Raw genomic sequence first — 11,664 nt, 5'->3', positions numbered from 1 at the left:
TTGATGGCTCTGGCATAAGAAACACACTTTTACTCTAAGTACTAGAACTACTGAACTTAGGTACCAAATAATACTTGCAAAAATTAGGTAGGGTTATAAAATACACATTTGCCAACTTTCACCTCTATCTGATGCTTTGATAAGAAGTTACTGCCAAAAAACCATGTTTCATCGGCTCTGAATCCGAGTAGTATCAACTTTTAGTGTTTTTCATCCTAAAAAGTAGGCCACATTCTAGTAATTCTAAGAACATTTATCAAAGATCTAATTTACTTATTTAAAACAACATTCAGACCAGGCCCATGAGTTAAGAAAGGTTGATTAGTGATCTGGTTAAAATGCTTCCTAATAATAATAATATAATAATAATAATAACTATAATACAGTAATGGTCTCGTTAAGATACCAAAACCACACCAAACACTTTTTATCAGTAGGAAATGTAATGAAATGTATATGAATTTCAACTTTATTCTTCACATTAAATTCCAAGGATAGACAGAAATCAATAAGTGAACAAAAAGGAAGAGACATCCAATTATTGAGAGTCAAAGGCACAACAACAAACCCTCAATCACATTATCATCATTAACTACTAGAATCATGATGTCAAATACTGAATGCTTACATAAAAGATTCATAGAGCATACAGTGCATTAATATGGCATCTGGTGTGATGTTTGTTGATTTATGCTATGTTCAGAGTAATGATCATGGGAAGAATTAAGCATTTTTCTTCTTATCAAAATAACAAAAAACAAAATCTCATACAGTGTTTGTGAATGAATATCTCGTTGTTAGCCAGGTGGCCATCTCATCTGTCTGCCACCCATAACATGAATATGCAGATGATACACACTCTGAGCACCCTCCTGTCCATTGTTGACAACAAGACGGTAGCCTTTGGCGAGTCCTTGCTCCTTTGCTACTTTACGGGCAACCAACAACAAATGTCCAAGTAGCTGTTGAGAAATCGATGGAAAAAACACATAGTGAGTGTTTCAAGAGTTTAACTTTGACAAAATATGCTATCCATATAATTAGGCACAAGTTTGCTGCATACCTGAAGGATATCTGTATAATCATCATACTAATATATACACAACAGACCTCAGAAAGTTGCTTTATGGATAAAAACACCTTAGGAAAGGGTAAATGATTGAAATTACAAACAATCAACTGATATGAAAAACTGACAAAATTTATATGCACATGAAAGCCTAAGACTTTGAGACATTTACATCAGAAGACCTGCACCTGTGAAATAGGATATACACTAGAAATACTGTACCCCCAGTTACACCATTTCAATTACACTTTTTCGATGTTACTGGGATTTGTTAAAAATGGAAGGGAAAAAATAAATAAATTTACATGGGTTTACATATCTTCAGGTTAGCCATCTAATTTACAATTGTTAAAACCCCATAAAAAATAGAAATCAATAAAAACAAGTACAAATTGCGCCAAAGTTTCTTCAGTGCAATCGAGTTTTCTGTAGAGCTGCTACAGCGTATAGTCAAGGCCACCGAAAACAGATCTAACTTTTGGTGGTCTCGGTATAATGCTGTACGAGCCGCAGCCCATGAAACTTTAACCACAACCCGGTGGTGGCCTATCCTACATCGTTGCCAGAAGCACGATTAGGGCTAACTTTAACGTTAAGTAAAATAAAAACTACTGAGGCTTGTGCCTGCAATTTGGTATGTTTGATGATTGGAGGGTGGATGATCAATATAACAATTTGCAGCCCTCTAGCCTTAGTAGTTTTTAAGATCTGAGGGCAGACAGAAAAAAGGGCACACAGAATAAAGTGCGGACAGACAGACAAAGCCAGCACAATAGTTTTCTTTTACATAAAACTAAAAAAAGAAATGTTCAAAATATAAAATGATATAGTTATGAAATGTACAGAATAAAATTATTTAAAAGTTTAAAAATGTTATAACCTATTGTCTTTATTTAAATGACGTTTGACCATACTCTATGTACTTTACAGTTTTATGTATGTCATTCCAGCTATCTATCATCAGCAAAAAAAAAAAAAAAAAAAAAAAAAAAAAAAAAAAGTGGCAATTCACATAAAAGCAAATGTTAAAATATGCAAAATATACCTGTAAAATAATTTAATGTGCAAAAAACAAAATCATTTAAAAGCTTAAAAATATAAAGATCTTGTTGTAGTACATAAAATTCTAGTTCCAGTGTTCAGCTGCTTAGTGGCATTAGTTCTTGGGAGCAAATTCCAACATATGCTTGCATTGTATTGTTTGCTGTACTTTAATTGAGCTTTGTCCTGAATAATTAGTGCCTAGGTTCAGTGGCGGATCTAGGTAATATTTTTAGGGGGGGCACTTGGCAGTTGGCATACTCAGAGCCGTCAGAGGCTTCCTTACAGAGTACTGACTGCTGAGTACAGAACAGTACCTACACTTGTTGAAATATGCGTCTACATTATTTGGGAATAAAGTAAAGTACCCGGTACCTATATATATATAATATATATATATATATATATATATATATATATATATATATATAATTTTATGAAAAAAAAAGGAATTTACATTCCTATACATAGTATGATAATACGATCATGTGCCAAATGTACTTGATTGATAATTATCCGATTATTATCGTACCCTGAGTCCTGACAACTGCCTGCTGTAACAGACGCGAGTGTTTTAAGTCTTAATACAATACATTACATACGTGTACTCCAAGATGACAAGTGAATGTTATTTATTTGTTATTTATAAGTAGTTTTTTGTAGCTATGGTTAACTTTACATCTGTGAAGATTATTATTATTATTATTATTATAATTTTTTTTTTTTTGGATTTTGGGGGGGGCACGTGACCACAGGCCCCCCCCCTGGATCCGCCACTGCCTAGGTTCTGAAGAAGGTTTCTAGCACTAGTGCTAAGGATAGTAGTGGTATTCCATTGGAAAATAAGGTAGGCTGGAAAATAAGGTTGGCTGTGATAAATCATCCAGAAAATGGTGAAAAGATTGCTGCCAAAGACCATTCTCTTGGCCTGAGCTGAACAACGGTAATGACAACTGTTAACAATAAGGCCAGGATTTTGGCTCGTATCAATAATGAAGAACACCATCATCAAACAAGATGAGGATGTCTCACATGGAAGCAAGCAGACACTGCCATCAACCTCTCACGAAAGGAAACACTTGTGTAATTCAACAAGGCTTCTTGTGAAAGGTGTTACAAGAAAGAGCTCTATGCAACGGGGAGGAAGACACACCTGCATCTTTTAACCTTACTCCTACAACTAGTCTTTACTCTCTCCAACTATAGCAGAGAATGAGGTCAAGGCAGGCAGACAGGAAACAGCAGTACCAGCTTTGTTCAATACTAAAGGGATAGTCTCCCTAAGACACCACAGTGAGTTCCTTCACAACAATAGCATCAAGAACAACAGGCCCCGTAGACAAAGCCAAGTGGTCCAGGAACATGGTGAAGGGAGCATTCCCAGGGATGCCTAGAGGGTCACATCCTTCATAGAGGTACTCCAACAAGTCTGTGATGCCTGGAGCAGCCAATGAAGCAGGAATAAGAGACAACACATCAAAAGGACATGCTGAGGTCTCACCTGGGGAGCACTCAAGAGTGCATGTATGGGTCATCACTGTCACAGAGAATGTGATGGTTCACTAACCACACATATGCATCCCTCTTGGAACTAACATGAGAACATGCAGGAGGGGTAGGGACAGGTTAAGGGGAGTCTGGAAATAAGAACTAAACAGGTCTGACACTGTCAAAGGCAGAGAATTCATTCATTTATTCATACATTCATTCCTTCCCCTTTCTCTCATCCCCTCCCTCATCAATTAACCACTTTGTTACTAAGCTTCAATGACCATTTCCAACTTGTGCTGGGGAATACTCCTGCTTAAAAGGTAATCATTTGTATTTCTGTAAATTTGAATATACCTAGGCCAATATACAGTAGTAACAAAATGTGCCCTGTATTTTATTCTTTCTTTCTTTCTTTATTTACACCTTCAGGTGAAAACCCTTATGGACAGTCAACCAAATATAAACCCAAGAGGGATCCACAGCGAAAACAGCATACAGAGAGAGACGAATTATAGGAAAAAATGTTAAGTAAATACAGGCAGTCCCCGGTTATCTGCAGCCTTGGTTACTGGCGATCCGGTTTTACGGCGCTTGTCTAGCGATGATGATAACCAGATTTTCGTCGCTGATAACCGGTTATCGGTGCTGATCGCCTCTTATCGGCAACGCTGATCACCGGTTATCGGCGCCACTAACCGGTTATCGGCGCCACTAACCGGTTATTGGCACCGCTAACCAGGGATTAGTGCCATTATTGCCGACTTTCGGTTAGCAGTGATTTTCAGTTGCCGTCACGCCGTCAGGAACGGAACCCTGCCGATAACCGGGGACTGCCTGTAAATATGAAGGAATAAAAAATAACACCAATACACCTGAAATTCAGATGTCAGTAGTGAGAAGGAATAAATTTGGCCCTCGCTTAAATTTTTGGAGATCGGAAGAGTCCACAACTACACTAAGCAAACTATTCCATATTTAAGTTGTGGCCAAGATAGAACTCCCAGCAAACTCAGTGGTTATTAAACCTGATGTTAGAAAATGACACCGTTTGCAGCAGTAACCTACTTGCCTAGTGTTGCAAGCAAAAACAACTAGATTACATAAAGATGAGTGCAGAGGATGTTTGTTGCTGCAATACATTTTATGGAACTGGATTATAAAACTTAGGTCAAAGGCCAACTGGTGGGTCCTATGAGGTCTTTCAGTGCTGAAAGGGAAATTGTGAGTAAGGAAGGTTTTAAGGGTGTAAAAAGAGGAAAATCTCGCAGTTGCACTATGAAACAATTGTTAGGAGAGGGTGGAAAGTAAGATGGAAGAAAGAGAATATGAATGGAGGTACAGTGAAAGGAATGAAAGGGGTCAAGCTAGGAGCCAAAGGGATGCTACAAAGAACCTTAAGTAATCCTTAAAGTGCATTGCATGAGGTGAACTGATGGCACTAACCCCCCTACAAGGAATTGGCAAAATAAAGGCAACTGATGAAATAACTCTAATTTTGAGATGAGAGTCAACACCCAAAGACCACACTGGAGAACAGTACTACAAAGAAAGAAGAGGAGGAGTTAAAATACTTAGACATAATAGTTTCATTACAATACATTTGAAAACATTTCTGCAAGATACCAAGTTTTTGAGAAAAAGAGGAAGCAATATTACAGTACACATATACTTCTCATGTCAATTTATCAAAAGTTACACCTAATCTCTTAATATACGCTGACATCTAAAACCATGCCATTCAAGTGTAAATCAGGATGCAAAGGCAAAATTGTTCTGGACTGACTATACTCATGAATATGTATGTGCCAGATCTCTATTCAAGGATTCTACAACCACAGACCTACAGTGCAGAGAAGGAACAACATATAGACGTGCAGAATTCTAGTTACCTTTATGCAAAACACTATTCCCAAATGGGAAGAAACGACCGTGTCCATGAATATTAATTCCAGAGATGTAAATCAATGTAAATCACAAACAATGAAACCAAACCTGGCCTGTCCCACAATGTACTGTACTGTATATAGTATTTAGTACTAGGTACACTGCATTAAAACCAAAAATTACATACTGTAACCCATGAAATCAACATGAATTTCATTCCTAAAAATAAAACATGGAAAAATGTATCAGTGGTTGGTGGAACAGACGACCAGTTACACAAGGACAAAAAATTGAACCCATTGGATTCACAACACAATCATCCAACTTACTAATTTAAATACTGTATATTAATTTGAGACCATATACAGTTGTTTGGTCTAACAGTTGGCTGATGGGTACTCTACTAAATTAGATCTGAAAAATGTCAAAGCCTTATAAACGTCACTGAAATATCAGAAAAAAATTACCTGTTCATCTTCATCTCCAGCATTCTCGATCATGTCAATAGGCTTGCGGGGAATCACAAGAAAGTGGACTGGAGCCTGAGGTGATATATCATTGAATGCCACACACTGAAAAAAAAAGGAGCTATGAAAATACAACTAACTTTTGCTTTTATAAACATGAATACTCAAGACTTTGCGTTTACACTAAGCTTTACAAGAAAAATGCACTTTATCAATAAAAGTTTGTATTGGCCATTAAAGATTGGGATTCATTATAAAGGAGACATACCCATAGGTCCAGTATACAAACCACTGGCCAAATAATAAGTTAGTGTGGCATGTACCTTACAATGTCTCCAGCAAAAGCAGTTAAAATTTTTCTCTGGATGGGTGAAGTGGCCTAGGTTTTGTGAAGAATATTTGAAGCACTGCCTGATCTGCTATCTCTACAATACTCTCCAAAAAGAAAAGCATTTATCATTTTCTAATATGGAAAAAGCAGCACATTTCAACCACCCACATAGTGTCTGTCCATCAAGGTATAGAGGGATGAGTAAATTTGTTTGTATTTAGCATTTCCCAACGTTTTGTGTGAGAGAGAGAGAGAGAGAGAGAGAGAGAGAGAGAGAGAGAGAGAGAGAGAGAGAGAGAGAGAGAGAGAGAGAGAGAGCGAGTGTAATTGTCGTTGTGAGTGGTTCGGTTGTTAGAGTTCGTTTACAGCGCTGTCTGTCTGTCTGTCGGGAGTTTTTCGGAATTGGGGAAGTCTTGGGCAGTTGAGGTCAAACCTTGAAAGTGGACGGGGAGTTCGTCTGTTTTTTTTTTTTGTATTAACATTAATGGTTCATGTGTCTCTTCTTTTTTTTTGTTTGTTGTTGGTGGAGGGTCGGTTTTAAGTTTTGTTTTGTGGTTTTTGTGTGCTGTGATTGGCGACCGTGGACCTTTATCCATCTCCAGCAACCGAAGATCAGGGTGAGTGTTGTTTTGTTTGTGGGTTTGAATTCTGCCACATAATATTTGGCGCCCAACGTGGGGCAGCTGGTATTGCAGCTGCAATTCAGATTGGTGGCTGGTAGTGTGACTGAAGAGAAGGATGGAAGAGGAACTGGTGAGGTTGAGAGAGGAGAATATGTGGTAGAGGGGTGAGAATGAGAGATTGAGGAGTCAGTTGGAGGAGATGGGGGTAATGCTAAGGAGTGCAAAAGAAGAAATGAAAGAGGAGATGAAAGAGGGGGTGAAAGAGTCTGAAGAAAGAATGGATAAGAAGTTAGAGTCTGCAGTAAGCAGGATGCAGGAAATGATGAAGGGAATGTTTAGGGAGTTCTTTGGAGAAGGGGCTGTTGGAGGCAGGTCCTCTGGAATGTGCGAAGGGGCAAGAGAGAAAGAAAAGGAGGAAGAAGTGAATGGAAGCGTGAGTGATGAAAGTGATGTGGAAATAGGAAGTAAGAAACGAGAGAATGAGAGGCAGGGTAAGGAAAAGGGGAATGAAAAGCAAGGGAAGGAACAGAGGGAAAGTAAGGATAAGTCAGGGGAAGAAAAAGGGAAGAAGGGAAAAGGAAAGGAAACTGGTAAGAAGGGTAAGGAAGTGGGAAAGGCAGGAAAGAAGGGAGAGGGTAAAAATAGTACTGATAGTGAGGCGGATGGAGGTGAATGGATAAAAGTGGATAAAAAGGGGAAGAAGAGTGTAATGAGTAAGATGAATGTAAGTGCGGAAGTGGACTCTTTGTATTCGGAAGAGGGTATGAAAGGACAGAGTGAAAGTAGCGAAAGTGAGAGTGAAAGTGAGAAAGAAGTGAGAAAGGCTATGTATGTGAGGGAGGTACCCCGGTGTGAAAGGTATAATGAGTATGGAAGTAGGGATGTGCATGATTTCTTTAGGGAGTATGAAAGGTTTTGTCAGGATAAGTATGGGGAGAGTAAGAGAGTGTGGGCACGAGAATTAGGAGAGTATTTGACTGGGTTTTTGCTTGATATGTATAGGGTTATTATGAGTGTGGGGGATGTTGAGTATGACAAGGTGAAAGCTAGATTAGTTGAGCAAGCGAGGCGTATGAAAGCGAGTGTTAAGTATAAGAGGAAGAATGAATTTGATGAGGCAAGAATGAAAGCTGGGGAAACCTTGTCACTGTATGCTTGTAGGCTGGAGACGTTGGCAAGGAAGAAGTTTGGGGATGATGGGATAGATGAATGTAAGGAGTTAGTACGGAAGTTGTTAGGGACAGTGCCAGATGGAGTTAGAGAATTTGTGAACTTGAAGCGGAAGGAGAAGAAAAGATGGACGAATGAAAGGTTGACTTGGGGAGAAATTTTGGAAATTGTAGAAGATTATGAGCTTGACAGGGTTACAAAAGAGAGCAGAAGTGTAAGTGTAAGGGCTGGGGTAGATGAGAGAGTGCCAGAGTTCGGAAGCTTTAGGGATGCAGTGTTGAGGGGCCCAATGAGAATGGCCGATAGTGTAATAGATAGGAGTGTAAGAGCAAGTAATGTAGAGGTGCCAGTGAGGATGAATGATGGGTTTGTAAGGAACAACGGGTTGGACGGGTTAGGGATAGTAGTGTACAAAGGGAAGGTCGGTGAGTGGAAGTCGAGCGAAGTGTTTTAGATGTGGAAAGGAAGGACATACAAAGAATGAGTGTAGGTGGGCTTTAGGAGCGTGTTTGGTGTGGGCAACCGGGACATTTGGTAAGGGAGTGTCACGAAAGATAGGGGGTTAAATGCTACCGGTGCGGACAGGTGGGTCATGTTGCTAATGGTTGTAGGGGTACCAGTGAATGTAATATGTGGCAACTGTGGTAAGAATGGGCATTATGCGAGAATGTGTTCAGAACCGAGAGCGAAGTGTGTCGAATGTGGAATGGAAGGGCATGTATCAAGTGTATGTAGGCGAAAGAGGGTGACTGTGACAGCGGTCGGGAAACTGAGTGTGAAGGGGGTTCAAATGGGTGGGTCCTCCAGGATGCAAGTGGTGCGTGTGATGCATGCATACGTGAGGGGTTGTTGCATGAGGATCAGCAGTTTGTTTTGATAGAGTATGGTAGGAAACGTAAGAAAGGGAAGAACGTAAGTAAACTGAATGGTCGTAAGTTGTGTGATAGGGGTGTGAGTGCCAAAGTGAAAATGAGTGATAAAGCGTGTAATACGGATGAATGGGATGGTATGAATAGAACATTATAGCATATGTGGGTTTGATATAACTGAGTTGACTGAGCGTGAAGGGGTGAGTGACGGTTGGAGGTGAGCGAAAGTGTAAGAGTAAGAGAGCGTAGCAGTGATAGACGCAGTGATTGAAAGCATGAATGAATCGTTGCAAGAATTGGAAAGGTCAATGAGCGAATGGGATGGGTTAGTTGAAGAATTGGGGAGGTATTTGGGAACGAGTTAGAGGGTATAGATGAGATTGTGGATGAAATTGAGAGTGGTAATAGTGAAGAAGATAGCGTGAATCTGAGAGAGAATGGAGGAGATGATGTGAGTTTGAGTGTTGCTAGGAGAGAGAGTGATTCTGAGAGAATGATTGCGTGCCCGCGAACGCGATCTAGAGGACCTGCTAGTGAGCATCCGTGGGTGTTGCGCACGGGCGATTTGAAAGAGGTGTGAAAGGTGTTGGTTGGGAAATGCTAAAAGGGGGAGAAATATAGAGGGATGAATAAATTTGTTTTTATTTAGCATTTCCCAACGTTTTGAGAGAGAGAGAGAGAGAGAGAGAGAGAGAGAGAGAGAGAGAGAGAGAGAGAGAGAGAGAGAGAGAGAGAGAGAGTAAGAGTGTGTGTAAGCGAGTGCTTGGTTGTTGGAAGAGGATGAGGTCGTTAGTTTGTTTACGGCGCTGTCTGTCTGTGGAATATGTGTGAGGATTTTTCGGTTTTGGAGAGAGTCTTTTTGAGTCTTGAGTCAGAGCTAGTGCTGGTCTGTCGTTTGGTTTTGGACAGTTTTTTTGTGTGCTGATACAAAGTTGTTGTTTTTCCCTTGTTAGTGTGCTGTTCTTGTTGCTGTATGTTCGTGAGTCGTGTGTTTTTCTGTTTTGGTTTGGTTTGTGTGGTTTTGTGTGCTGTGTTGGCGACCGTGGACGCCTTACTCCATCTTCCAGCAACCGAGGACCAGGGTGAGTGTTGTGTACTGTTTTTTTTGTGTTTTGAAATTCCGCCACAATGTCTGCTCCATTTCTGAGTTCTCCCCCAACCAAAACCCTGGATTCCCAGTCCCCCTTTACTGTTGAGTAGAGTTGGGGGCAAATAAGAGCTGGCCGACAATAAACAAACTCACCACCAGTATCAGAAGCCCTAGTGCAGAAAAACCAGTTTCCAAGGTAAAAACAGGCGCGGAGCTAGTACTTAGAATTACCAATATGCTTAAACAAGATCAAAAACACATACTGAGAATTCCATTTCAACTGTCAAATCCTATGACAGCCTGTTAACCCAGGAATCAATAAATGAAAAAAATTGATTTCATCTACGTAGGTCACGGATGGTGCAAGATTTAGCCTTCTAACGACAACTAAATTTAGACTTCCTCCTGCCTTCCAGATGTCCATGAGTTTTAAATCAATTGGGATTTTATTTCGTTTTATATCCTTTTTCTTACAAACCGAAGATAACTCGAGCAGCCCAATAACAAACTGACAGACAGAATCAAAATAAAGCGCAACAACACGGTCCCAGGGTTAAGCTATGCTTACCTGATCATCCTCATGTATGAACTTCGTTGGAATTTCACCCCTAAGTATCTTCCCAAATATTGTATCCCCACCGGGGGATGCCGTTTGAGCCTTATCTACTTCCGACATCACTGTCGTCAGCAAAGGTAAAGTCAAAACTAGGGGGAATGACAGCAACCTTGGCTGCAGAGAGAATGACAAGTCACAGCACCGTCGGCTGCCGTTGCCGGCTGAAGAAGAACGATGGAGACTGCGGCACCTCAGTCGATAACGTAAGTAGCGCTACGGGCGCGTTCATGAATTCCTCGGGATTCTCGTTTTTGGTTATTTCGAATATCCTCTGTCCTCACATGATAGTATCCTTGCTCTGAGACTTATATTTATTAAATCATACACCTTTATCTCTCCCTCTCTATAACACACACAAAGTACTTGAATTTAAGTTATTTTTTGCTGTTGACAACCTTTGTTGTTGGGACACCTGTCTAAAAATATAATTCTCTCTCTTACTATAGTTTACTATTTTTTTCATTCTCGGCTTGCTTCATGGAGGACAATGCACTACATGGAAGTACGTTCATGAAAGCGATGGATGATAAGCTAATAGCATGGCTTTGCCTCACTTACAAAGAAAAAGAAATGAAAGGAGAAGGATAAAAGTTAAAAGAAAAGTAGACTTTAATTCATTGACAATGTTTTGTAATAACTAGTTTAGAAACTTCTCTAATTTTTCTGGGATACTTGCAGAAGAGGGTAATGGACAAGAATTAAAATAAGCATTTTAAAGTGCTACAAAATAAAGCAAAGATAAAGACGTTAAAAAAAAAAAAGGTTAAAGCTCTGCACCTCTTGGGAATAGTGTAGCGTGCACGCAACTGTGTTTGGGGTGAGCGCTTAGGAACCAGGAACTATGATTAATTCATGTTTGTTTATTTTGTGAGCACTTGTATTAACAACCTTGGGTTCGCCTGAATATTTTAATCTCTTCTTAAATATGAACGTACAGTCAGTTACTGGGCTTGACTTTTTGAGATACTTTATTGAATACTCTTGGGGTAGGCTTGTCAATGGTTGAGCCCAGC

General features: G+C 39.8%; 1 protein-coding gene across 1 annotated transcript; it reads right to left on the bottom strand.

Moving 5' to 3' along the window:
* Positions 1 to 457: 457 nt before the first annotated feature.
* On the bottom strand, positions 458 to 10,863 carry HINT1 (histidine triad nucleotide binding protein 1). Its single transcript, XM_067111355.1, has 3 exons — positions 10,604 to 10,863; positions 5,953 to 6,057; positions 458 to 962 (listed from the first exon to the last, which is right to left on the bottom strand). Exons 1-3 carry the CDS (start codon positions 10,709 to 10,711, stop codon positions 798 to 800), a joined length of 378 nt encoding a protein of 125 aa, XP_066967456.1. The 5' UTR covers positions 10,712 to 10,863; the 3' UTR covers positions 458 to 797.
* Between the last annotated feature and the right edge of the window lie 801 nt (positions 10,864 to 11,664).

This window comes from Macrobrachium rosenbergii, chromosome 11 (assembly GCF_040412425.1).
Source record: "Macrobrachium rosenbergii isolate ZJJX-2024 chromosome 11, ASM4041242v1, whole genome shotgun sequence".
Classification (NCBI taxonomy): Eukaryota; Metazoa; Arthropoda; class Malacostraca; order Decapoda; family Palaemonidae; genus Macrobrachium; species Macrobrachium rosenbergii.
This window is presented reverse-complemented; position numbering and strand designations above follow the sequence as displayed.

Excerpts from the sequence above, each read along its gene's own strand:
- HINT1 (XM_067111355.1), bottom strand. The coding sequence starts at position 10,711 with ATGTCGGAAGTAGATAAGGCTCAAACGGCATCCCCCGGTGGGGATACA. Across the intron at positions 6,058-10,603 it reads TCATACATGAGGATGATCAG|TGTGTGGCATTCAATGATAT; the intron begins GTAAGCATAGCT and ends TTTTTTTTTCAG. Across the intron at positions 963-5,952 it reads CTGGAGATGAAGATGAACAG|CTACTTGGACATTTGTTGTT; the intron begins GTAATTTTTTTC and ends ATTTCTCAACAG.